The 26,353-nt window shown below is 36.8% G+C and overlaps 8 protein-coding genes and 1 long non-coding RNA gene across 20 annotated transcripts in view; 3 read left to right on the forward strand and 6 right to left on the reverse strand.

Annotated features, from left to right (window-relative positions):
• Window positions 1-258: 258 nt before the first annotated feature.
• LOC113464261 (uncharacterized) lies at window positions 259-570 on the reverse strand. The gene is made up of 2 exons (XR_003389111.1): window positions 484-570; window positions 259-380 (listed from the first exon to the last, which is right to left on the reverse strand). It is a non-coding gene; the product is annotated as an uncharacterized LOC113464261 (long non-coding RNA).
• Window positions 571-588: 18 nt separating this feature from the next.
• Window positions 589-5,366, forward strand: Cul5 (cullin 5). Of its 4 annotated transcripts, none has more exons than XM_018023765.2 (11): window positions 592-1,163; window positions 1,619-1,831; window positions 1,901-2,080; window positions 2,143-2,284; window positions 2,353-2,667; window positions 2,746-3,203; window positions 3,267-3,530; window positions 3,599-3,754; window positions 3,943-4,223; window positions 4,287-4,410; window positions 4,484-5,366. In XM_018023765.2, the coding sequence occupies exons 1-11, from the start codon at window positions 1,152-1,154 to the stop codon at window positions 4,676-4,678; spliced, it is 2,340 nt and encodes a 779-aa protein (XP_017879254.1). In that variant the 5' UTR covers window positions 592-1,151; the 3' UTR covers window positions 4,679-5,366. The 4 variants fall into 4 exon arrangements, with proteins under 4 accessions (XP_026668960.1, XP_017879254.1, XP_017879253.1 ...); XM_018023764.2 differs by having other exon boundaries at window positions 592-1,080; XM_026813158.1 differs by lacking the exon at window positions 592-1,163 and adding an exon at window positions 1,291-1,464.
• Window positions 5,367-5,447: 81 nt separating this feature from the next.
• Window positions 5,448-8,211, reverse strand: sra (RRM_RCAN_like domain containing protein Sra). 4 transcript variants are annotated; one of them, XR_003389110.1, is made up of 7 exons: window positions 7,835-8,211; window positions 7,511-7,630; window positions 7,197-7,447; window positions 6,942-7,131; window positions 6,720-6,872; window positions 6,333-6,652; window positions 5,448-6,257 (listed from the first exon to the last, which is right to left on the reverse strand). XR_003389110.1 is itself a non-coding variant. In XM_018023781.2 (6 exons), the coding sequence occupies exons 2-6, from the start codon at window positions 7,518-7,520 to the stop codon at window positions 6,525-6,527; spliced, it is 732 nt and encodes a 243-aa protein (XP_017879270.1). In that variant the 5' UTR covers window positions 7,521-7,630; window positions 7,729-7,803; the 3' UTR covers window positions 6,333-6,524. The 4 variants fall into 4 exon arrangements, 3 of the variants coding, with proteins under 3 accessions (XP_017879270.1, XP_017879271.1, XP_026668963.1); XM_018023781.2 differs by lacking the exons at window positions 5,448-6,257; window positions 7,835-8,211 and adding an exon at window positions 7,729-7,803; XM_018023782.2 differs by lacking the exons at window positions 5,448-6,257; window positions 7,511-7,630.
• Window positions 8,212-8,391: 180 nt separating this feature from the next.
• LOC108624447 (oxysterol-binding protein-related protein 9) lies at window positions 8,392-12,787 on the forward strand. Of its 2 annotated transcripts, none has more exons than XM_018023767.2 (12): window positions 8,392-8,611; window positions 9,005-9,220; window positions 9,297-9,527; window positions 9,591-9,747; window positions 9,808-9,928; window positions 9,996-10,108; window positions 10,826-10,855; window positions 10,929-11,091; window positions 11,153-11,418; window positions 11,484-11,878; window positions 11,949-12,176; window positions 12,261-12,787. In XM_018023767.2, the coding sequence occupies exons 1-12, from the start codon at window positions 8,417-8,419 to the stop codon at window positions 12,336-12,338; spliced, it is 2,193 nt and encodes a 730-aa protein (XP_017879256.1). In that variant the 5' UTR covers window positions 8,392-8,416; the 3' UTR covers window positions 12,339-12,787. The 2 variants fall into 2 exon arrangements, with proteins under 2 accessions (XP_017879256.1, XP_017879257.1); XM_018023768.2 differs by having other exon boundaries at window positions 9,999-10,108.
• A 664-nt stretch (window positions 12,788-13,451) lies between these two features.
• LOC108624455 (uncharacterized) lies at window positions 13,452-15,026 on the reverse strand. The gene is made up of 3 exons (XM_018023779.2): window positions 14,935-15,026; window positions 14,777-14,863; window positions 13,452-14,717 (listed from the first exon to the last, which is right to left on the reverse strand). The coding sequence occupies exon 3, from the start codon at window positions 14,686-14,688 to the stop codon at window positions 13,588-13,590; it is 1,101 nt and encodes a 366-aa protein (XP_017879268.1). The 5' UTR covers window positions 14,689-14,717; window positions 14,777-14,863; window positions 14,935-15,026; the 3' UTR covers window positions 13,452-13,587.
• Window positions 15,027-15,197: 171 nt separating this feature from the next.
• On the forward strand, window positions 15,198-15,930 carry Atox1 (Antioxidant 1 copper chaperone). The gene is made up of 3 exons (XM_018023783.2): window positions 15,198-15,455; window positions 15,518-15,593; window positions 15,663-15,930. The coding sequence occupies exons 1-3, from the start codon at window positions 15,444-15,446 to the stop codon at window positions 15,791-15,793; spliced, it is 219 nt and encodes a 72-aa protein (XP_017879272.1). The 5' UTR covers window positions 15,198-15,443; the 3' UTR covers window positions 15,794-15,930.
• Window positions 15,897-17,830, reverse strand: Poc1 (Proteome of centrioles 1). Of its 2 annotated transcripts, none has more exons than XM_018023774.2 (6): window positions 17,641-17,830; window positions 17,156-17,507; window positions 16,889-17,099; window positions 16,620-16,819; window positions 16,289-16,555; window positions 15,897-16,212 (listed from the first exon to the last, which is right to left on the reverse strand). In XM_018023774.2, exons 2-6 carry the CDS (start codon window positions 17,504-17,506, stop codon window positions 15,919-15,921), a joined length of 1,323 nt encoding a protein of 440 aa, XP_017879263.1. In that variant the 5' UTR covers window position 17,507; window positions 17,641-17,830; the 3' UTR covers window positions 15,897-15,918. The 2 variants fall into 2 exon arrangements, with proteins under 2 accessions (XP_017879263.1, XP_026668962.1); XM_026813161.1 differs by having other exon boundaries at window positions 17,625-17,830.
• A 190-nt stretch (window positions 17,831-18,020) lies between these two features.
• On the reverse strand, window positions 18,021-22,453 carry Capr (caprin family member). The gene is made up of 6 exons (XM_018023904.2): window positions 22,294-22,453; window positions 21,372-21,590; window positions 20,949-21,296; window positions 20,106-20,855; window positions 19,730-20,027; window positions 18,021-19,658 (listed from the first exon to the last, which is right to left on the reverse strand). The coding sequence occupies exons 1-6, from the start codon at window positions 22,405-22,407 to the stop codon at window positions 19,423-19,425; spliced, it is 1,965 nt and encodes a 654-aa protein (XP_017879393.1). The 5' UTR covers window positions 22,408-22,453; the 3' UTR covers window positions 18,021-19,422.
• A 479-nt stretch (window positions 22,454-22,932) lies between these two features.
• LOC108624429 (putative mediator of RNA polymerase II transcription subunit 26) overlaps window positions 22,933-26,353 on the reverse strand; it is a 10,608-nt gene continuing 7,187 nt past the window's right edge. For all 4 annotated transcript variants that reach the window (XM_026813136.1, XM_026813135.1, XM_026813137.1 and 1 more), the window contains 2 exons: window positions 25,770-25,952; window positions 22,933-25,694 (listed from right to left, as the gene is read on the reverse strand). In XM_026813136.1, coding sequence (XP_026668937.1) covers window positions 25,443-25,694; window positions 25,770-25,952 — 435 coding nt within the window. In that variant the 3' untranslated portion in view covers window positions 22,933-25,442. The remainder of the gene's footprint in view (window positions 25,695-25,769; window positions 25,953-26,353) is intronic.

The following is a 26,353-nucleotide window of genomic DNA, read 5'->3' on the forward strand; positions in this document are numbered from 1 at the left end:
ATTTTTCTGAGAATTTTTCATATAAAAATACAACTTCTTAGAAATATTTTCCCAAAACCTCAGGTCATTTGAAGTAAAACTCATTAAGATAATGAGCTATGCACTGCGCCCCTTTTGAACCGGCCGAGAGCGGCAGGCAGGTAGCCGGAGCAGCTGCTTCCTTGCCCTTCAAATTTTATTGCCTTTGTAAATTGTTGTCCTTTGTAAGTGTCATGACAGAACGCGAGCCTACGTCAAAAAAATACGTAGCAATCGCTGACCTCGTGTCATCACCCCTTCGCTGTTGCCGCTGCTGGAAGCGCGTCTTTCATTTACGTACTTCAACATGAGACGTACATAGTTTTTGATTTTTTTCGCATTGACGCACCAAACCTAAAAATCTGAAAAAATTCATGAACAATTCTTGCGGCAATAAGAATCTATCATAAAAATATGGACAGTGTATCCGAACGATTTCTATGTGAACAAAAATATGTTTAGCACCTTCTTATTTTTCACGGTTACATTTTGTAACAAAAAAATCTGAAATAATTCTCAGATGTGTCCAGTTATGCTACGGACGTGTTGGAATTTTTTCAGATGAATAAACAACAAAGAAAAAAAGAGTGGATTGTCTGGGTTTCGAACACACGGAGCCTCGAAGACTCCGAGTCTCGAAGCGTCGAAGATTCCGAGCCTCGAGGAGTGAATTTAGAATTCGCTTGCCTGACAGTCAGCACGCACACACGCACGTACTGCGTCACTCGACACGCGCCCCTTCTTTTAGGAGATGCACGAAGCCGGCCGCGAGATGGAGCGCTTGTAGACGAATACCCTAGGCACGAGCATGGCAAATCTTATACGTATATTTTCAGCTCTCTTCGGCGTGTCCACTTCTTGAGGGGAGTAGTGCACAATCCCTCCTAAACTACGTCTATTTCCCCTTAAATAATGGACATTGACACTAGGGTGCGGTAGTGAGCCGTGTCCACTTTCGAACAAAGAAATGAGCAATCTCCCTTTTCATCTCTGGTTTATACACTGTTCATTCGCGTAGACGTGATATAGGTGGTATAGGACATGTCAAAACTCTATGCAAAGGTGCCGATCGTTGGTCGTTAAATAACGAAATTTCTTAAAAAGTCCATTTACGTTAAAATATATATTTGGGAATGATTCTTCAGGTTTATAAAACTTTTTGTTACACTCTTTTATGCCTAGAATGAAAATGTATAAATCTCGTTAACCTGTACAAGATGTTTGGAATTATTGTCAAAGAGCGGCAATGAATTTAACGTGTACACATTTATATAAATGGTTCAATATTAAAAATGAAAATATCTACCATTACAATATTACTATTTCTTCAATCTACTCGTAGTTAAATCGATCACTGTCAATGGTTTGTCAATGCTTTTTGAAACCGTGAAATGCTACCTCATTTTCATTGATACAACAACTATTTACATCTGTATAAACTGTCAAGTAATTGAAACAATTATCAATCGTCTTTTACGTGTTATAATCGTTAATACGACCAAGTCCAAATACTCATTAAAAGGCTCACCAAGAAATGTACTACGATATAATCAAGTTTCAGTTTGTACATGTAAAAGAAACAATTTTATCCCGTGTTTAGGATAAAAGTCAGTTTATATTCGAGGATAAATGGCCATGTATGCGTCCGACTATTTTAAAACTACTGAAACAGGAGCCTGTTACTCACGAAGAATGGCAAGACTTGTTCTTCGCCGTGCACGCAGTTTGTTTATGGAATGACAAAGAAGGTGCCATCAAATTGTTAGAAGCACTCAAGGAAGACATAATGGATTTTATAAAACAAGCGCAACAGGTATAATTTGTAAATGGAAAATGTAGGGCATTAAGAAACAGAAATCAACCTTTTTAAATACTTTTATAGAGAGTGCTAGCACACCAGGAAGAGCAAGCTTTGTTAAAAGCTTATATAGCTGAATGGAGAAAATTTTTTGCACAGTGTAATTATTTACCGACCCCCTTTAGACAATTGGAAATATCTCTCGTTGGCAAAGTACCTGCCAGTGTTCAAAAAAAATGTCAACCTGATGATATTGTCAGAAAAGTAAGGATTGCATGAGCACCACTCCTCGATACCCTTAATCCAACATTGTTCCTCTGTTATAGTTAATGTTGGACAGTTGGAATCAGAGTATATTCGGAGAAATAAAACAAAAGCTACAAGATTCAGCCATGAGACTCGTGAGAGCCGAGAGAAACGGGGAAGCATTTGATTCGCAACTTGTTATAGGTGTTAGAGAATCTTATGGCAAGTATCTTTCACGAATCTCGGTGACACGCATTACACATTATTTAGAATTATATTGGAAATTGCAGTAAATTTATCTTCGAATGCCACGGACAAACTTCAAATCTATAGAGAGAATTTCGAAGCAGCGTATATAGAAGCGACAGAAGCTTTTTATTGGATAAAAGCGCCCGAACAGTTATCTTTGCACGGTGTCGAGAATTACATGTGCTACGCGGATGCCAAGTTACAAGAGGAGGAACTCCGAGCGCAAAAGTATTTAGAACCAAACAGTGCTAGTGTACAGCTCTTGACCGACTGTTGTATACGTGTATTAGTAGCTACCTTTAAGCCAGCTATATTAGCAGAATGTCCAAGAATGATTCAGCATCGTCAAACGGACAGTGAGTCGAATTTGAATCGTATATTAATGAATTCCCCCGCGACGATGATACTAACGAGAAACTGTACAATGATTGTAGAGCTTAGATTAATGTTGAAATTAATGGATAAAGTTCCTGAAGGAGTCGGCCCGATGTTGAGAAACTTAGAGGAACATATAGTGAGCGCGGGCTTGGCCGATATGATGGCAGCCGTCGACGTTATTACTCAAGATTCCGAAAAGTATGTCGACAGATTACTGGATCTTTTTCGTCGGTTTTCGATCCTCGTTAAAGAAGCGTTCGACGATGATCCTCGATTCTTAACTGCTCGAGACAAGGCTTACAAGCTCGTCGTGAACGACGCGACGGTATTCAGACTGGAACTGCCCGCGCGTTCCAGTGCACCGATCTTGAACAACAAACCAAACAACAATAACGGGCAGCCCGAATCTAAATGTCCAGAGCTTCTTGCCAACTACTGTGATATGTTACTTAGGAAGACACCGCTCAGTAAGAAGCTGACTTCCGACGAAATTGAGAACAAATTAAAAGATGTAGTACGTATTTTACATCGAAATTAAATTTATAATGCGACAAATGAAATGTACATTTGATTCTAGCTGTTGGTGTTGAAATACGTTCAGAACAAGGATGTGTTTATGCGCTACTACAAGGCTCATTTAACGAGGCGCTTGATATTAGACACATCGGCTGATTCTGAGAAAGAGGAGAACATGGTCGTATGGCTGCGCGAAGTTGGAATGCCCGCTGATTATGTCAATAAATTAGCACGGATGTTTTACGATATTAAAGTATCGCAAGATCTTAATCAACAGTTTAAAGAACAGTGTAGAGCCGCTATTGCAGACAGCTTGAACATTAAAGTGAGCCGCTACAAATGATACTTGTTTATTTCCCGAATTGAAACGGACGTTAACGTAACTTGTCGTAGATATTAAACGCTGGTGCATGGGCCAGAGGTAGCGAGCGAGTCACTGTGAGTTTACCACTGCAACTGGAAGATTATATTCCCGAGGTGGAGGAGTTTTACAAAAAGAAACACAGTGGAAGGAAACTGCAGTGGTATCACCACATGTCGAACGGCACGGTAAGAAATATTTTGCCAAATGGATTTTTGTTGACAACATGTTTAAAAACGTTTTTATACATGTGTACATTCGTTGAGCCGCAAAAGTATTTGCAGTAAACGTGGGCATTAAATGGGAGGTCTTTAGAGATCTCTCGGTTCTTTTCATTTTCAGCTTCATTTTGCAACCAATTTGAGTGGTGTTCCAGATAACGTTCACCAACCAAGTGGGACGCTTCGACGTCGACGTGACCACGTTCCAAATGGCAGTTCTGTTTGCTTGGAATCAGCGGCCGCGTGAGAAAATAACGTACGAAAATTTACGCCTGGCCACGGAGCTCCCCGATCCTGAACTAAGGCGGACGTTATGGTCCCTGTGTGCCTTTCCGAAACTCAAACGTCAACTACTTCTGGTGGAGCCGCACGCACACAGTCCCAAAGATTTTGCCAACGATACAAAGTTTTGGGTCAATCAAGAATTCGCCATCATGTTAGTAATAAAAAGTATCTCGACTCGTGCGTAATGTATAACGCAATCGTTGACTTTTTTTAGAAAAAATGGAAAATTGCAAAAGCGAGGTAAAATCAACTTTATAGGACGACTACAGCTGTCGACTGAACGAAGTAAAGAAGAAGACAACCAGTCCATTGTACAACTTAGAATACTAAGGGTTCAGGTACGCTCTTTGTTCAGACATATTTTTATGTAGACGTGTCCAAGAGTTCTGACTCGTATTCTTTTCAATACAGGAAGCAATAATCAAGATTTTGAAGATGCGAAAAAAGATCACTAATGCTCAATTGCAAACTGAATTAGTAGATATACTGAAAAATATGTTTTTGCCTAGTAAAAAAATGATTAAAGAACAGATCGAATGGCTCATCGAGCATAAATACATTCGTCGACACGACGACGATATTAACACTTTTGTATATATGGCATAGAACGGGATTATGCATATATATATAAATGTTCAGATTCTTATGATTAATATTATATTTTTGTAAAAATTCAGTTCTTGTTTGTGTATGCTCAAAATTCCAATGTAACTGAGAGACGTGTTTATATAAGTCATGTTCACAATCTTCCTCCGAGCGTCAAGTTAACGTTGACAGAATCATATCACCGACAGCCAAAAGTACCCATTGTTGGATAGAAAACTATTGTAGTATTTAAAATAAAGTCCAAACGGAGAGCACAATTTATTTGATGCTTTTGTTCTATTTTAAAGATAGGGTATGTTTAACACGAAACCATTAATGTCTGCACACGCACGTATTTTTCAAATACAGTCATTTCCCATCAACTCGGTTGAATAGGTCTTTTTACAACAGTTTTCCTGACTTTGTTTCACATCTGCTCGTTACGCGAATCTAAGCGAAATTCAGAGTCAAAGAGATACATGCCGTTAACGCGTGACATCAATGAATTCGCGCATTCTATTATAATAACGTGTATAATCGAAACGTGTATAATATAAATGAAATTTTACACGACTGCGTTCGTATATTGCTGAATCTCAACATCGTAACACGTCGTCTGTATAAAGCGTTTATATATTGTTTGAAGAAGCGGATGATGAGTGTAAAAGTGAACAATTCAGAAATTAAAAAGCATCATTGTTTTATATAATCCGATGTATCTTGTTATACAAGTCTCAACCAATCGTCCAGGCGGAATGATCCTTGTGCAAAATTTAATCGTAGACGCAAGTTTTGGACAACATTTATTCACACAAAAGTAATTTTCTATAACATGTTTATAAATTTTTCAATATTTCTATAATAAATTAAATCTTACATCGATATGAAATACATTTCATTCAATTGTTATATACACTTCCATACACGTATCCGCGAAAATCACTGTTCCACAACCGAGTAGTAACATGGTGAACGATACATAAATCTTTCTGATGAAAAGAATTCCTCCTGAAATCGAGTTATACCTCGACTATTTTTTTACTTTAAAAAGATTGTTCATCTTTCAATTCCAATATACATTATTTGAAACAAACAAAGAACAGTAATTTTTTTACGTTTGCATCCTTATAGTCACATGTATGTACATTAAATATACATCAACGTTTATAACTGCCCTTAAACATGCACACCCACTTCCTAACAAATCGTATTCCCCCCAATTTAATCCTCTTCGGAGTTCACAGATAATTATTAGACCAGAAATTTAATCTCATTTTCCAACATCATAAATTGCATGTATCATCGTTAAAAGTACATTTTAACATTGATATTTCGAGTAAAACTTAGACATCGCTAATTTCAATACTCTTTTACTCTTTGATACTTTTAACATCATTTTTACAATCATAAGCATCTAACACAGTAAATTGTATTCTTTTTTTCTTTTTTTTTCAAGTTAAAAGAGAATAAGAATCAGTGTAAAGTTATCCTGAAATTTATTATCCTTATTAAATATTCGATGATTTTGTCTTTTTAAATTATCTCGTTATATCACGTATTTTTACTTGTTCGTAACATCAGCGTAAGATATTATTTTTATCTGAAAACAGAAAGACAACTTTTTGTTGAAAATAAGAGAGCACGTTTACGCTAATCTCGTTCTTGGGATACTCACATATATTCGTCTGAGCAAAAGACATTTACAAATTATTCCCTATGATCTTGTGGCCATAAATTAATGTACCAGTTTCGCAGATATTGCGGTACAACGACTGTTGAATATCATTGTTTGTAATGCCTCTAATTGCTTCTTGGATGGATAAATACTTCATTGTCAAAGGATGGACAACGTTCCTAACAAAGTTGCTTATAAATGTTCTGGGCATCGCGTACGTTGAATGCGTGGGACGTTCTGCATAGGATTCGATGCCTCGCAAGCGTGCACAACGATACCAGGTTGCCCCGAGCCTCCAGGATGTAATTCGTGGCTGCCTCCTGAAATTGATCATACAATTTACATGCCTGTATCATCTACAAATGTATAGAAGAATGCAGTCGGTACCTGCAGATAAATTTGCGATAGCTGCCAGTAAATCGTGATTGACGAGAGGTTCGTTCTCCTGTCTAGGCTCCCAGCCGATGGGCGGTGAAGCAGGAGGTGAAATAAGGAACTGTTTTGTGAGTGCCGGTGGTTGCAGGTGCTGGTCTTCTATGTCTGCAAGTTGTATCGTTTTCTCAAGATCGATGAAAACCGTTGTTTAACTGAGAACAGAGCGATACAAACCTATTGGGGTAACTGGTTGTGCAAAATAACAGTTGATGTCAGTTTCACCAAAATGAGCTTGATGCAACTGTATCCTCGCGTTTGCTGCGGCATTCGGATTATTATAGTTTACTCTCATTCTTCTAAACGATCTAAAGTATTGAAACGTAGCGTCTTCCCCAAATCTCTTGAAAAGCTCCTCTATTTGGGACTGTGAAAGAAAAAAAGTGCATAAACGTTAAAACTGTACTTGATTTTACCACATGTTTTCCTCACCTTCAATTCGTCGCTCTTGAAAACTCTGGCGTCTACATTTGTAACAATAACGGATGTGGGCAAGTCCTCGTCGTGTACTAGATCCTCAATGGATCTTACGCCTTGCGAATTTTCAGTGTGACTCTCGAAATTGGGATGTAAACTAGGCAATCCATCGACTTCGTTTATTATTATATTTTCTGAATCTTCTACTTCCTCTTCTTCTACCATGCACGAACTATGTTTCTTCTCCATGTTTATATCCCGCTGTACTGTAAAGAATAAAAGTCAGTAAAGCAAGGATATATACGTTTATTACCAGAAATTGATTATACCATTGTTCATCTATTAAACATGCACAAAATTAAGCAGATCCATCATAAACACAGCATGCACTTCTTTCAATCATTCACTGTCAAATTCAAACTGATCTTATGCCTTTAGCCTCCTGTTAACTAAAAAACGATATATTAATTACAAACTGTGAAAATGTACACATCACGTTGTACACGTGAAAGTGACATGTATATTTACGAAACGTGAATTCGTTTACCAAAATTTAATCTGAATCACAAAACATCCATAAACACCCACACTACTATACATGACCTTTGGCGGAAAAGTAATTAATCAGCTGACTGGACATGGATAATACATACCTGTTTTTCCGCAAGTGCCGAACGTATGGCACCTCCTTTCCAATAATTATCCAAGTCGGACACGAACCGTTCAATTAATTACTTGAATTTTTACATTCACTCTCTTATTTACATACATACAATTCGTCATTGTATCTATATAGCGACGTCACTATATTAATCGTTTACACATTTTCCCATGTTCCACGCGTTCAACTTGTTATTTTATTATGATCGTAATTTAATCTCTTCTAATCCTATATAGACAGTAACAACAAGTGAGTAGCAAGATACGTAAACCGGTATTAATAGAGTTTTTTAAAACAGCAGCTTATTCTTCTCCACTGTCAAACAGACGAGGAACCTGTCTCCTTTACACTACTAATGTGTATATACGTGAAATCTAATGAAAAGCTTTATTGTCGGAGAAAGTAGACTCAACACATCTACATCGACAAATTCTCACTGACGCATCGTTAGATGGCCTAATTTGAAGATGCGATTAGAATATTTGAAAATTCGTCTTGTGTCGATCTTCTTATCGAGTTCCCTTACTATGCACTTGTATAAAAGTATCATTATACATACATGTAAACCTCATGCATGCATGCACGTCATCTGTATTACGTCTATATCTATATGCGCGTATATATACAAGTATTTGTGAATAACAGTGAGCAACAAATAACAATGTCGACGATGGAAGGTTCACTCAGCAAATGGACAAATGTTGTTAACGGGTGGCAATATCGTTGGTTCGTTCTGGACGACAATGCTGGCCTTTTGTCGTACTACACGGTATGAATCTTTTGTTATTGCAATTAACAGTATTTAACAGTGTTTACTCATTCAGGTTACATCCCGTTTTCTATTCAAAAACTTACCTGGCGCTTGATTCAAGATCATAATTTAACTCGCATTATCGTTTGTGTTGAACATATATAAATCTCTTAGAAAACACTAATCATACATGTTGCTTTTTGCAGTGCTTTATTCGTTTGTCATAATCAGCTGATCCGTATTAAAAATAATCCTATTCTTATCAATGAGCCATCTTTACTTTCATATTATATCAATCAAGATTCAGCAAGTGGAATCAGTAATTTAAAGAAAAACAAGATTGCATAATTATAGCCATCTATCTGATACTGTATCGAATCTCGTTATCAGTGGTTTTTCGGTATGTTTTAGAGTAAAGAGAAGATGATGAGAGGTGCACGTAGAGGATGCGTACGTTTAAGAGGTGCTATAATAGGTATCGACGATGAAGATGATAGCACATTTACAATTACCACGTCTTCGTACAAAGATGATCCAAAAACATTTCATTTTCAAACAAGGAACGCGGAAGAGAGAGAACGGTGGATTCATGCTTTGGAAGACACTATATTACGTCATTCACACACTGTACGTGTGCATTGGTATAAACCAGAAATAAATATAATTTCATTCATTGCTCGGTAATATACTCGTATCGTTTTAGAGGTGGGACCCTAAAAAGTCCCCTCCAAAACAGGACTTTGATCGTAAGGTAGCTGAAGCAGACGCGTATCTTCAATTATTGATCGATCAGATAAAATTAATCGAAACGAAACAGAGAACTGTCGCTGCCGAGGACGAGGAGAAGCAAGAGAAATATGCAGCAGTATTGACCCAAGCCAACGCGATGCTTAATTCTGTGAAACATACGATTGTCCAATTGCAAATTGCCAAGGTAAACGTTTGACACGATCGTCATATATCGCATTATTAATTGCACCGTCTGTGATATTTTTAGAATACAGCGATACCGGTGAATGGAATATATAGAGGACCCTCGGATGCAATACACGTTTCATCTCCTTTGGCTACGAGAGAACCAGAAACAACTATTCAAACTGGGATTGAATTAGGCTCTGAATGTGTAGAACCGAGAGTACCTATATTGTCTAATGGTAATTTACAACGTCTGTTATAAAACTGTTTCTGTTTTTACTAATTTTTTTATCTTAAAGCTGTGGTGGGCAGAGATCTCCCTGTGCCACAGTTCTCTTATTCTTCTTCGGACGAAGACGAAGATTATTACGACGCGGCTGACGAAATATCACCTCCTTCCGCGCAGAATCATATCACTATGTAAGTATTTCGAACGGTTTTATTTCAATAGATATTTAAACATGATGTTGCATAATGAACAATTCAGTAGAAAACGGGATAGCGAACGTTCGCAATCACAGGCGGACGTATTGTCAACCGAAAATCGGAAGCAGCCTCCGTTGCCTCCGACGAAAGGCGATGGATCGCTCGATTACGATGGTAAGTAATAAATGAATATTTATATTCGTATTTAATGCACGTTAAATAAAGCGTTTCTATGCAGTTTCATCAAGTATTGTTTCTTAGATTGTCTCCTTACTTATTTTACGTTCACCCTACGCTTCAATATAAAAGGATTTTAATAAAAATGTTGAATTGAAATACATGCAACTGTCATCGATATGATTATTTGCCACGAATATATCCATATTATAAATTGATGTAACTTCAAACAGACATACACGTCAAACGTTCAATGTATTCGTTATCATCGATAATACAGTCGTGTAGCAGCCGACGCGACCTTATCCGCAACCGCGATTATTGATTTTAAAGAGATTCCCTTACGCGACACGTGAACAGTTGTGTTATCGAGACGTTGCACAGATTCTTGTCAAATTGTTAGTTAAAAATCAAGTTTCAACGTTTCAATAGTATGGCAGAGTTACGGAAAAAGATATTTAATCAGCCTCTTACGGTTTACCCCTGCGCGAGAGTTATGTTTCTCAGAAAACGATGTTCGTGTCGCGTATAGTCGGGCCCATATAATGAATGTTATTTAGGAATGGATATTAGTTGGTATTTTACAAAAATACAACATGTTGGGTGCAGGCACAAGCAGTAAGTTTTCTTAATTAATACGTGAATCGCAATCATTCATCTATTATTATACAAATTTGTGACTCTTGATTATTGCTATACAACTGTGTGTTCCAGCCCTTTACGAAGAGGAAAGCGAAACAGAGAGTTAGTACATTTCGTAGTAATATTTAATTCGCTTATAAATGATCGAATATAATCATGTTCATTTACTTTACAGTGGATTCCATGGAATCTCACGGGTCCGTTGTAACTCATCTCTTGTCCCAAGTAAAAATTGGTATGGATTTAACAAAGGTAGCATTGCCTACATTTATTTTGGAACGTAGATCGCTTCTTGAAATGTATGCCGATTATTTTGCTCATCCAGATCAGTTCGTAAGGTAAATTTCGTTGAATAAAATAATCAAGTCAAGTGATACATTGCAGTATTCAATATTTCAGCATAGCAGACATGTCAACTCCTAAGGATAGAATGGTTCAAGTAGTTCGTTGGTATTTATGTAGTTTTCACGCTGGTCGCAAATCAGGGGTAGCTAAAAAACCATATAATCCGATATTAGGCGAAATGTTTCGATGCCATTGGGACATTCCCAACGAACCCGTAGATAGTTCAAATTGTACAAAGCTGGTCGCCGAAGGCCCCGTGCCTTGGTGCAAAGAGAATCAACTATCGTTTATCGCAGAACAAGTTTCTCATCATCCTCCCAGTAAGTTTTTCCACTTTCTGTTTAATACGCTACTCGGGAATGGTTCAAATAATTCTTCGTTACAGTAAGTGCATTTTACGCTGAACATTATGCGAAGAAAATTAGTTTCGGGGCGCATGTATGGACAAAGAGCAAATTTCTTGGATTGAGCATAGGTGTGCACAATATTGGCAAGGGCTGGGTGAACGTAATAGAACACGGAGAAGAATACGTATTGACTTTCCCAAATGGTTACGGTAGATCCATTCTCACTGTACCGTGGATAGAATTAGGTGGAACCGCGACTATACATTGCGCGCAAACTGGCTTCAATGCCACCGTCGATTTTTTGACAAAACCTTTTTACGGTGGTAAACGTAATCGGATCACGTGTCAGATCACACAACCGGGGGATAAGAAACCATTCGTCGTCATAAACGGAGAATGGTGCGGTGTCATGGAAGCGAAATGGGCCGATGGAGTACGTACGACAAGTGGCATATTTCTATCTCATCTTTCTTCATCTTATAAACTCGTTCTGCGCTCTTTAGAGAACCGAAATGTTCGCCGATGTTAGAGAACTTCATACTCAACGAAAATTAGTAAAGCCTGTTTGCGAACAAGAGGAACACGAATCTCGGAAAGTCTGGCGAGACGTAACCGTCGGATTAAGGATCAACGACATGGAAAAGGCGACAGCGGCTAAAAGCGCGATCGAACAAAAGCAACGAGACGAAGCACGTATCAGAAAAGAGAATACTGTGAATTGGCAAAACAAGGTATGTGAGCTACTCTTTCAAGATCCGACATTTTCTTATCCCCTATTTGGTCAAGGTATTTTATGAGGATTTATCTTTTATCAGCTCTTCAAAGAAACCAAAGACGGTGGTTGGGTGTACATGAAACCTCTAGCAGATAGATTACACTCTTATTCCGATTAAATGACTGTAAAGTTTGTAATGATTTATTCATTCGATTTAGTTACTGCACAGTAATAGAAATTTAAAGGCCTAACACACGATTAATGATCGATATTCCCCATTTTTAAGCCTAATGACTCTGTGCTATTTGTGCGAAAGAATATGAAATTGAAAGGTATTACAAATTCTTTCGTTTGAAATATATTTTTCTTTTCCTTTTTTTTCGCACGAAACTGATCAAGTACAATAGCAAGTATTATAACATTGTACTATATTGGGATTTCATTGAAAGATATATACGATAGCGGACGCTTAAGAGCAAACAAATTATTTTTTATAACATAGCGGTAGTCACTTTGTTCGAACAAGAAAGAATCGCATAATGTCGTGCCATGTACTATACGTCAACGTCGTCGCCAAGTTCATGTATGTATGTTAAAAAGAAATACAGATATAAAAGTAACGTTCAATTGGGTCGTCACAATTTCTGTTTCGTTGAGATTAAAACTGAAGTATACGGGAGAAATACGACGAGAAATAAGTAAATGTAATTGAGAATTAATTAACAGTAAGAATTTGCAGAACCCGTTCCTTTAACGTCCTTTGTCTATGTTTTCCAGTACTATGTATGATTTTATTTTTTCTAGTTAGATAAACCTGTTTTCATTCCGTGATGATCGTGCGTTATTGGGACTCGTTCTTAGATATTTTAAATGATTTTTAGGTGGTATATATATATATATATATCATGGTTCATAGATTTAAAAGAGGTGATAATTGTATTGATAGTTGTAAAAATAATGACTCTGATATAGATATTACATGTATATACATATAGCGGTTTATTCTTTTTATTCAGACGTTAACATTTGTGAAATGTAAATAATTCCGTAGTTAAGGTTTTCATATTTTTTAATTGTTTTCCAATTAAACATCAAGTATTATAACGTCTCCCAATGAGATTAGTTTCGATTTCATTATAGAAATTAGTGGTTGATTTTTTATATTAGTACGATTGAAATGGTGGTGTATAATTTCTTAAATTTGTTTTATCTGAATGGTAGTATGTAGATTAACATTGTAACATATTTTTATTCAGCACAGTATGTAATATAAAGAACGAATAAATATATGTACATTTTTTATAAAATAAAATTTTATTCATATACTTCATTGGCAGGCTCTCGACGCAAGTTACATCGTGTTCGATTACAGAATGTACGTATAGAAATTCATTATCGTCAATATCCTTACGACAAGGAAGACCTGATCAAGTATCAGGATTGTCCAAGTATATATATCCAATGTAAAAGTCAGACGCGATTCTGTGAAGTGGTGGAAATCGTTTCGTAGATGTTAACAAATGTTCCAACCCTGCCTGTATTACTAAGAACGCGACTTCGCAGTACGATTTATTTACAGACTCGGAAACACTTTCGTTCGTTCCGTACTTGTAGAGAACTTTAATGACTGATACTTTTTGCAAATTTACCACGTTACACGCGTCCTTCACTTTAGGCTCGATCATTAAATTCAAGTACCAGTCCATCGGTTTTAAAACGAGAGAGTGAGTTTCTTTACCCATGAAACATTGAAGAACGATCTCTTCACCGAACAGACCAGTCATCGAAGTCGAGATGGCCATTAAGAAATCGTTAAATGGATCAGTCGCATTTTTCGTTTCGGAGCTATTTAATAAATTGAAATCGAGGGTACAGCTCCATAATTGAAGTGAACTGTCCACGTGAACTTTGCCTAAGTATTGCAAGCATCTTTTGCAAATCACAGTATCCTTATCTATCTTTATATTCTCGTTAAACGAATTTCTATGAACAATGAAGAAGAACGATCCATAGAAAATATCAGATTCCGATGGAGTCAAATTGTGAGCAAAGTTATTGTGATTGTGTTTACAGCAGAACCATTCGTTTGGATCGTAATTATTGTCTGGTATAGGCAATGTTCTTTTAACGTGCATGTCCTTGGTGAGGATGCATTTGCAGCAAGAACACATTACGTTACATTTGTCTACATTGAGTAAGTCAATATTCTTTATCGAGTTCTTTAAACTGTCGGTATTAAACGTCAAGTTGGTTATTACTTGAGTATTAATAGATCCAAAAACAGACTCAGGCTTTGTTTGCGCGCGAAAGCAAATCCAGTTGTTTGTAATAGTCAGTGCTGACAGTGAATTTGGTATCAGTTTTACAAACTCTGTTAAAAATATGTATTTATCGTCCTCGACAGTCGCTTCTATACTCTCCTCCAAGAGTTTTATTTTAATCTTTGCTGCGTTTACTCGTCTAGTCAGATGAATGAAACCATTGCATATCTGAAGCCTAGGTCTCAGCTCCAACGTTATGCATTCCATCGTATTAAATGAATTACAATTTCTTAAGCCTAAAAAGAAACTCTGACTTTAGATTACTACATCTTACATTTAAATCGAATAATGTTACCTTTTAAATACTTGACGTAGCATAAATCTCTTCGCAATCCACATGAAACTGGAGTTCAAACATCTTCTACCAGTTATGTCAATACACCTGATGGAAAATAAAAATATGAATTAGTATAAACGAAATACAATAAAGTTACATGAAAATGTAATAATTACAAGTGTTAACTGAACGAGTCTACAATGGAATAATTTTTTAGGAGTGAAACCTATAATCTATTACGGCTGTAGGCTGGATACAATTATTTTAAACGTCAGCATTTTCGAATACTTGAATTGTATAAATAAATGCTTGCAATCCATAATGTAAACGAATTTCCCTTTTATAACAGACCACGTGCTATTTGTGGTGTTTGTATATATGATGTCGTTGAATCGTTCAGTTTAAAGTCTTTTGCAACAGCTGGCGCAGTTACAGAATCAGCTGAATTCGCCGTCGATAATAACGTGCGTTCAGTGTCTGATAATTTTTAATGGAAAAATGGCAAGCCATTGTTGTAAATGTGTTATTGAGACAACAAAACGATTGAACACTCAATAGACAGTCGACATTATCTCTTCGCGGATTAGATAAAAATTATTTCTAGTCAATTTGAAAGGATTGATCGTACGGGCTTCGTACGATAAATACATCGTGCCACGTCGACTTCGTATTAGCGATTACTGCGATGGCATCTCAGGTAAATAAAATTTAACGATCAATTAAAACTAAGTAGGGCTGAATGCTTAATATAAATTAAAGGTGTACGAATTCAGTGTTGAAATGACGTGCGAGGGATGTGCCAATGCTGTGACGAATGTACTTAACAAAAAAGAAGGTATGGACTGATTATGGTAGATTTTACAAATGTTTCATGCAAGGCTTAGTTAAATTAATTCGTTTTTAGGTGTGAACGGTGTAGAGATAAACCTACCAGCGAGAAAGGTACTGGTTACATCTGCACTGCCTTCTGACGAGATATTAAACGTTATCAAGAAAACTGGAAAACCATGCCAATTCTTAGGGATACGAAAATAATAATTAGTATAATTTACTTTTTATAAAAACTCATGTATTACGGGCAGCAAACTATACACGAAACGATCACTTGATAAGCTGATATTTTCTATTGAAATATGAATTTATAAATAAAAGACAAAAATTTATTTTCTTAATTCTTCTTCTAATACTGACAAGCGCTGTTCTAAAACGGTGACAGCGTCGCTTAGTGATTGTACTTGGTCGTTAAGTGCATGTACTACTTTACAGGAGTATGCACTGGGAGACTTTTTCGGTAAACTTGTTACATTGACGATCCGACCTTCCTCGACGGGTCTTTGATTTCTAAGATTTATAACTTCGTAGCCAACTTTCCCGTCTAACACTCCAGCGTTTGGTACCTCACAAAATGGCTTGTCACTCTGTATATTCAGAGTATCAAACTTCTCATTTATCGACTGGAAATCGGGAATGTTTTTAATTCCAAGGAGATATAAATTAAATATTAAATTACAATATTATAATGAATGTTACTTCGATATCTTCTTCTTCTTCTTCGGACGCTTTGGTTAATATTTCATCTTCGATATCTAATTCCAGTTCTTTAACTGGTGAGACCAAATGTCTTGGTATTTTGCGAGCAATATCGTCTTTGTCGAAATTCGTTTTCCATATCAATAATTGACGGTCTGCTCCGCCGGAGGCAAAGAACTGTCCATCAGACGAAAATGTTACAGACGTTACACCAGTGGCGTGACCTTTCAATGTATAAATTGGACGACCCTCTAATAAATCTAGAACCTATTATACGTTTCTTAATAAATCGTACAAGCAGTACTTGAAAGTATCAGAAATTATAATATACCTTCATCGTTGAATCATCAGATGCGGTCAACATGAAATTTCCTTTCGGATGAAACTTGATCATGTTCACAGGACCATCGTGGGTCGGGTAATGCTGATATAAGGAAGCAGTACGCAGATCGTATAATTTTGCACAGCCAGCTGTGTTCGCGGCTCCGATAACCGAGCCACTTGGATGAAATTCGACGTGCGTAGAATAAGCTAATACGATTGTTTAAACTTTATTAAGAGGTACTTTTAGAATTAGATAAAGTATTCACAAACTCGTACCTTTTATATCATTAAAATTCTTAATGCATTGTCCACTGATGACGTCCCATAATTTGATTGTCTTATCGTCGCTACAAGAAACTATAAGTCTACCATCTAAAGAGAATCTGGCACATCTCACCCAACTTGTGTGACATACAAATGACATAAGGAATCTTTTTTGACATACTTCCCATAACTTGACACTCTTGTCATCTGACGCAGTGACCAACTGCAATAAAAAATAGATGTAGGAGATAATATAAATCAGGATTAAAATATGAGTACCTTCTCTCCGTCAGGACTGAATTGTATTGATCTAACAGCTCCTGAATGTGCCTTAAAATCTATGCTCTGTCCCGTCACCTTGGGAACCCAAATTCTAACAGATCTGTCTCTCGAAGCACTGGCTGTGACTTCTCCTGACGGTGCATAAGCCACGTCGAACACGACATCCTTGTGCCCAAAAAATTTACAAGCCCTTACAGACTCCCTTAAATTCCACAATATTATACTCTTATCTAAACTACTTGAGGCTAAGTGAGTAGTTTCGGGATGGAAACATAAACTTGTAATAGCATCTTCATGGCCTTTAAAGTGTTTATCTATCGTAGGATCGCAAGCAGTTTCAACCATCATTCTGCAATGAATAAATAGATCAGTACAAAAAATTAGAAATAAATGTATTAATATACGTTCGAGAACGCGTTTACTCTCGTGTAATTATGTGCCGGCTTTAAGCACGTGCTAGCCTTACAAAAATATTCGATTACCATTCAGTTCATCACGTTCACGATTAAAATTATAATAACGTTCATAATTATACGTTTGTAATACGTTGGTTATTGTTGATTATGTACAAAATTGCAACTATTAAGCAACGAAATTTTTTGTGTCTGTCAACGTTCGCTTCGAGCGTAGAATCAAATGGAAGGGTGCCGGAAATGAAGGGAGCGCGAAATTCATTGCGCTTCAGCCGTAAACACGTAATTTAAATATCTTCCATGCTCTTAAATAAAATGAAAATAACTGAACAGACAGAATTACTGAAATTCGATTAATCAAATATTTTATTCGATTTTTTTATTTGAGAACAAGCTTAAAAGTGAAACGTTTCCTTCCGTGCTGACAATGAGTACGATAGGTAGGCTAGTTAGCAGGGTTGAATTAGATCTTTATTTGGAAGATACATAAGTATTCATAGGATAGTTGAACATAACTGTAGATGGAGGTGATTAAACACAAATGTACAAACGAAATACAATACGGTACTCCTCGTCGTGTGTTCGGTGTGGCATGAGCGCGGTGGCTCTCGTCAACCAGTGCACTGATTCAACGCACACCTTTCTCATTTCTTTGCCTCTAGTCAGTAATTGTACACTCGACTTACATGCTAAAGCTTCGCGCTATCGCTTCCATTCTTTTTTTTTCTTTAAAAATAATCGTATATATTTTGCGATAAAAAAATCAGGTAATGTTTGGTTGATAAACTTGACATTGCACTGCAATCTCTTTTACTTGGCCAGTTGTGTAGGCGACCGTGAAGAATTTTGGAGTCGTACAGAAAAAACAGAAGAGGGAGCGACGGCGTACGTGGTAATTAATCATGAAAGACGTCCCGTGTAAAATATTCTTCGAGAATCGCGTGCGTCCACGTGGGACCTTTCATCTCCTCCTCTCCCCTTTCCCAAACTACTAAATCTCGAAAACTTGAACTTCCTAAATGCTTCGCAGATTCATAGACCGAGAGTGGAATATGAAGTCAAGAAGATAATAGCACTAGAAGGCATTGCTCACTGTATCCTCTTTTTTCTGTTATCTTAAAAAATTCTCTAGAACGATGCGCCGCAAGACAAAGAGATGGTCGTGCAGTTCATCTATTCGTGTAATTACTTTAACGTTATTCGTTAAATACAATCTTGTGTGTCTTCGCGTGAAATGCTTGTATGAGTTCTCATTTTTTTTGTATTTTTTATAATAAAATTATTTTTTTCTAATCTTTGTTGATCAGCTGTTGTTGCCCTGTGAAAACTGCCTTCTGTCACAACACAATAATACTTGCATGGTGGGTTCACGCTTCTAAATTTGGTTGATCTCTTCTTATATCACAATGTTACGTCTGTTTAACTTTTTCTTTTTTTTTTCATTAATTATCGATCTTCTTCTCGAATGAATCTTAGATACCAAATTCAAATGCAAAATTTTTGTATTCAATGTCTTATTTAGGAAATATCCTAAGCCGCGAGAAAGGTGTCAAGATTACAGTACAAATAAAATGTCAGCACCTTTCATCATTCGTGTTACTTTTTTTTCATCAATTATTCATTCGTATCCTTTTTGTAAGTTTCACAATAACTATCGAACAATCTGAAACGGTTGAAATTGCTACTTGCACATTATTAAAATTAACGTATTTCACTTAATATAAAACGTCTTCCCCAAGTCTTCCTATATCTTCAAGATACGACTTAGGTTCTTTCGTAAATAGACCATTGAATTCTGATCTCACAACTTCGTTTATGTTTCACTGTGCATTAATTCTATCGCGTCTTTTATTACTGCTGCGTATGGGGTTTACCACGGGATGTGTAACCACCTCGATTCCCTCCTCTCTGGCTACGGAACTGTCCTCGGCCACGAGCATCCATACTACGCTCACCACGTGGACCACCCCTTGGTCCGCCGCCACCTCTCTTGTAACCAGAATTGTAACCAGTGTTCCCGTCACTATTACCCCAAGATCGTTGTTGATAACCGTTTTGGTAATTACTGTCGTTACGATAATAAGTTCCTAAAAGCAAGATCAGTATTTAATCATATATCGGCTGATACATCATCTATCTCATGGAAAGCATCTCTTACCTTGTCCTCCGCGACCATTTTGCTGGTAACCGCCGCCCCTGCCTCTTCCATTGTACCCGTTGGAATTGCCCCTTCTTCCGCCTCGGTTTCTATATCCACCGCGTTGCTGATCGCCCCAAGCTTGTTGGGACGTTTGCTGCTGCGTCTGTTGCGAGTCTTGAACGGATGGTTGTGACGACTCGGTTTGATTCCACTCGTTCGAAGATTCGGTCATTTGACACCAATCCCCAGATTCACTTGGCTGTTCCAATTCAGTTTCCGGAGCTGCCGTCTCATCCTGATTCTCTTTAGCCTTCTCCTAACGAGAAAGAACATTTCATTCATTCATTCACATGTTCAATTAATTATGTACGAAATTCGTATGTACGTAATATACCTCGACAGGTTGCTGTTGGTTTTCTTGTTGATGTTCGAAGTTCTGAGCTTGCGGCTGTTGGGCGATTTGTGGCGACGGAACTTGCTGCTGCTGCTGCGGTTGTTGTTGAAAATTGGTAGGATGCTGGGGACTGTACTGCATGCTCGGTTGTTGATGAGAGGGAGGCATCGGAATGGGTGGAGGCGGGTTAGGATTAGCAAATCCAGGAATCTGGGTCATGTCCTGTGGCGGCTGATATATAACTGGTTGTGCTACCACCGGCGTATTCGCAAAGTTTTGATTCGTAAACGTTTGCGAAGGAATAGGTGCGTTAACAGCAGCAGGAATGTGTGAGACAATAGGTGCTTGCGATGTAACATCCGGTGAATCGAGTTCCGACTCTTGCAAGAAAAAGAAGTTCGGTGTGCCGATAACGTCGTTGATCCTAGGAGCTTGTGGCGGTTGTTGTTGGGCCTGCTGAGATTGCTGTTGCGGCTGCGGTGGAGGAACAAATCCCGTGGCGTTTGTGTAGTAAGAGGTTTCAACCGACGTGGCTGGATGTGGTGGAATAGGTTGCGCCACTACAGGGATAGGGCCGGAAACTGAGGTAGTGCCAGAAACAACGGGCAGAGGAGCGACTTGAACTGGAAAATTAGGAATGGGAATCATGGACTCGGGTGGAATGTGTCTATCGTTGCTATTGTATTCCTCATTGACTTGATCTTGTACAGGAGTTTCCGTTACTTCAGTCTCTGCAACGACTTCCGTGACCTGTAAGGCAAAATAAATTAATGAAATCAATCTCGTTCATTTAACGATGCTTTAAAATCACTTTTAATCAACTACAAGAAATATGAGACTTACTTCTTCTACTACAGTCTCAGCTTCGTGAACTTGATCAAAATAGCCGCACTGAGTTATAGAAGTAATGATTTCCTTTAATTGTTTGTAGGTAGTGCCAACGACTTCTCTTTGTTTCCCATCGACAATAGCAACGTAATGTTCCGCCACCTTTTGTACTTGCTGAAGAAACGTTGGCTCACCCTCTTCCCTCTGATGTTTCATCATAACTTCATTGTACAAGCTATCCAAGCACTTTAAATCTTCTTCTGTCAATTTCACAGCACCATTTCTTCCAGCAAGGAAGTCTTCTCTAACAGCCGTTGTACCCATGTTCATCAATGCATCTTGGATAAGGAGAACTTCTCTCACCTACGACCAGTCACCATAATTAACGAAATCACATAATAGTAACACAGGCATGTCATAAGCACGATCTAATATTACCTTTGCGATATCCTGTTGCATCCTCTCGATAGCTTCTTTCCTCGCCAGCTTCTTCTGCTGTTTCACGGCATCTTGGGAAATTGTCACGATTTGCTTGTAAAGCTCTTTCGTTATGTCCAGTGTTTGTAACACCTCATCGTATTTGGCTACTGCTATTTTCTGATCTGTGTTCAGTTCCCTTCCATTCTTCTGCAGATCCCTATAGGATTCTAGTTTCACCTAAATGTAACATAGTTCTGTTAGAATCTACTTCTACAACGAAAGACTATACACATAAAATATAGGTAGTTATTCACATGCAGGTGAACATTATTATCTATGTACACAGATACGTATTTCGCATAGATTTAAGTATAATTTACACAACACTTAGACATGTCAAATTTAATTTGTGCTACAGCAATTTTGATGAGGACGTAAATTTCAGTTCGCGATTTCTTACACAGTTGTAAGTTTCCAGAAAACTGATTCACGCGACACGTACCGTAAACGAAATGCCTCAAGCATTAAAACGTAGCCGATGCATTGAAATTTCACATTTGAATCGCGGACGTTCCGTCAAACAAAGAACGTGATTACACAATGCAATTTGCCGGTAGCGGCATCGAAAGCATGTCAGATAAAGTTTTGTGCACATCGTTAGAAGATACCGCCATGACACGAGGTTCGTATTCGCGAATTTCGGCGTTCGTCTGTGCGTGAGGGAACAATCCTATCTTCGGCAGGACCTTGATCAAATGCGTTCCGGCGTATAAATATTCTAGCGAGGGTTAGTTTATCATAGTAAAATTATTGGATACCGAGGAAATCTCAGGCGTGAGCACATGGCGTATCCAATGATGGCGGATCTCACCGTAAAAAGCCATCAAATGACAGATCATTTTCGCCTCGTTGTTCCTGGTTAGACAGATGAAATACTCACCTTACGCTTTTCAAGATTCCGTATCTTATGCTCGATAACGATAATCGCTTGGCGTATAGGTTCTACGGTCTCCGTAGAGGCCTGTTTCTCTAGTTTAGGGTTGGCAGAAGGCATCCTTCACGGGCAACAAACGCGAACTGGAAATCAGAATAGCAACGGAGGGAGACGTGGGGCACAGAGAGAGGGAACCGATCATAGTTAAACGCATGCTCATTTCGGTTTTATGCTTAACCTGTACCTCGTCAGGGCTGTAACAATCTTTTCTAGAGCATCTTTATATCAAAACAGAACTATTTCCAAATACAAAGCTTTCATCCCTGTATCTATCCATCATCAGTATTATAATACCGTTCCATTGAGACAGAAATGTTTATTAGATTTCTCTGAAATGAACTAATAACGATGTATCATACAGTTACAATACATAGAAAATGTATTTCTTCGCCCATACACATATATATATGTATGTGTTTCAGGAAAATTTCTATTTCTTACAGAATAAGTAATCAACTGTAAATGAAAATGTATAAGAATTTTGATTTCCTTCTCATTTCATTTTTACTGCAAAATAATCGAGCTGATAACACACAATGTTACAAGATTTTATTTTATTGAAAAAAATGATTAAGAAAACATAAATTATCCAAGTAATACTTTGATATAATATATATTTTTATGGTAATTCCTTTTTAAAGTGGTAGTAACAGAAATACTGTAACTTTTTCATTAAGAAACTGTACAGATCGTCGTAATGAAACTAATCGACTTACAACTGAACAAAGAAAATATACACTCTTTGATTTTAAAAGAAAGCACAGTATAACAATAATAGTAATTCCTTTCTGTAACATCGACAATAACATTTTTCAAGCTGATGCTACGTACGCACGTGGTTCGCAATTGTCTGTCAAAATTATCAAAAATATTGCTGCTTGAAACAAATGACTGAAGTTTTAATGCACTTCCAGTTAAAAATAAAATTATCTTAATTGATCCAAACAATAAATAAATAAACAACTGTATAACATGCTCTATTCTAATTATACAAACGTATATACATAGCACCAGCGTTTGTTCGATATGAAATGGCACATGTGTTTTAAAAGAAATTTGTTAACTGCATACTTTCCTTTATTGTTACTGCGTCAATGATCAAATGCCCGTTCCTTTTAGATTTCAAGTTAATAGAATTCTCCAATAATTTATTATACAACTCGGCAATCCGACGGTAATCGCTAATATGTATAATAACTTCAATTCGTTATTAGTACGTATATCAAAGTTTAAGTCATACAGGTTTGTCCAGTCATTTGTTCCTATTATATCGCATTTTTCTCATTTACAAATATACTTTGATATATCGTCTTTTAAAAATACATTCGTGCCACACACGCATTATCACCCCTCTTCTCTCGTTTTCCGAGAGATTGTTTTTAACAAAATTAGAAACATAGGAAAACTTAAAATTTAAACAATGATCATAACTATAATGAAACATATGACAATAGTTATAACGTAATAATAATATTGATAATGTAATTCGGGGTATAGTATTTAATGTACAAAAATGCGTTAATTAGCAATTATTACTTTATTTTTAGTGATCTGTCATTATCGATAGGCATCTATAGAAGCGTACTTAATAAAAAAAAGAAGAAACGTTTTATGATTAAAATTTACAACGAAACGTTGTCCCTTTTCCTAAAATTATATCGTAATGTTAGATAAAAATATCTATTGCAATCATCGAATCTTTAAATCCGCTACAAATTTAGTCTAAGAAAAACAGAAACGATCTTCTGAATCAGTCTAATCATACGATGTTTATCATTACATCTTTCCCATAGTTTGTTCAATCTAATACAGAAACTTTTGAAAAGGAAAATACGACATAAAAATTTTTTGATTATAGGGTAAATAGTAAAAAATGTGATTTCGGTCGTAAGATCAAAAAGACCTTAAAGCACTGATATTACCAGAATCTCTATGAAAATAGATACATTTTTTTATGCAACATTCATTCGTACACCATACACGATACGTTATTAGATTCGTAAGATTATTCACAAAAATAAGTTATCTAAAGTGATTTTAATAATAATTTGTTCGTGGATCGATAAAATGAGAACGGAATTGCTTTTGTAAATGTTACATTTCAATATGGAAGAACTTAGAAATTCAGTATCGAATTATTTAAGCAATGGAAGAATTAATATATGTATGTACTTAACGAATCAAAAGTGCAGAATAGAGCGATACTCCTAATTCTATCAAACGTATTTTGTACAATTGTTCTAAAGGTATCTATCGTTTTCTGAAAAGAGAACGACGCATTCTTTTAAAATATTGCATTCCTTAAAAGAATTATATCCCGGAATACTTAGGTTTCACGCACTTCATACATGATACTTCATAGCTGTATTATCCGCTTATATACACGTTGAACGAACATAAATATTGTTTGCATTCGTTAAAATCTTAAAGAAAGACGGAGAAGCTACAGTATAAAGGAAATGTGTAATGAAATTCACAGTTAAAATTAGAGGAACAAACGGTATAACAGTTCCTGCACGTTGCAGCGAATAGTGTGATGTACGCGATATTTTACACGAGGTTGCATCGACGATATACTCGTCGTATCACTTAACATCTTAAAATCATTTGTCTTTTCTAGTCAATAATTTGAAAATTATTTATCCGATTCGGATGTAGACCTTGTTATCATGTTCAGATCATCATGATAGAAATACTAGAACTAATTGTCTATGCACACGAACATTCGTAAATCTTTATCATTATGCTACTAAGATGGCAAAATTTCGACTCATTGCTAATTTATACGCGGGAGGGTGAATATTTTACATATGCCTGATACCCGGATCTCTTTACTCACCTTCCGCCACTGGCTATTTCTTATCGCTAAAGTAGAGCTACAGTTTCTTGATTATAAATTAACATTTAACTTCACCATTCGTCACAGCATACGGCATCTCGATTTAAACATTTACCATCCCTCAAAATACAATCTCAGATTGTTTGGTCTCGAGGCTGGCATTTAATTTCTTGTCCATTAAATCGATTAACCACTAAATCTTAATGGTCTTGAGACGTTCGATTAAACAGAACCAATTTCGATTATCATAGCACCACTAAGATGGCATACTGCTCATTTGCACGTCGCAAGACACTGTTTCAGAACTGTCTTCAGTTTTTTGTGTAGGCACCTGTGAATTGGAGGTATGAACAGTCACCTCCGTTGGTTGCGTTATCAAAACATTTTCACTTTTCTCCTCGACGTTATTTGTCGTACTGGGGAACATCGATCTCAAACTGGACTTTGTTTTGGCGTGATGCTCCAAATTATCTATTTCCGCCCAGATTGACCGCACGTCTTTAAACAACTAAAAGTAAATCGAATTTTGTTTGTCAATGATTCTAATTAACAGTGTATTAGTTAACAATACTTTATTACTTACTTGATTCAACCACGCTTCATCCGCTAATAATTCATTCAATATTATAGTAGTATCTTTATTTGGGTCTGCCACTCGTTTATCTGCCACTCTCCTTGCACATTCCAAAAACATCAAATACTTCTGATGCGCTACCTTATTATACAAGGCTACTTTCGCTTGGCATACCCGACATAACAAAAAATCCTACGAATTAAAAATACTAGTATACAATAACTGTTCTAATGACAACTAGCAAAGGGGACTTTAAGAATGTATTGACTACACAGTCAATCCTAAAAGTTTATGCACTTTAAAAACGCATTTTTTAAAAAGAAATCAGACGTCGGAAAAACATTGCTAATAATAAACAACAACAAAAAATTTTCGATTTTTCCGAGATTTTTCCAGGGGTACCCCTTCAGATTTTGCGAAATTTTCGTTTTTTGTCAATAACTCGCAAACCGTTGGACATACGGAAAAATTGCAAAAGACCTTTCTTGTAGAGGACGACGAGATCTACAATTTCTGTATAAAAACTTTACGCTATTATCAATAGTTAACGAGTTATTTGCAAAAAACTGTTTTTTCGTTTTTTGTAAATTACT

This window comes from Ceratina calcarata, unplaced genomic scaffold, assembly GCF_001652005.2.
Source record: "Ceratina calcarata isolate Rehan_Ccalc_2016 unplaced genomic scaffold, ASM165200v1 scaffold310.2, whole genome shotgun sequence".
Classification (NCBI taxonomy): domain Eukaryota; kingdom Metazoa; phylum Arthropoda; class Insecta; order Hymenoptera; family Apidae; genus Ceratina; species Ceratina calcarata.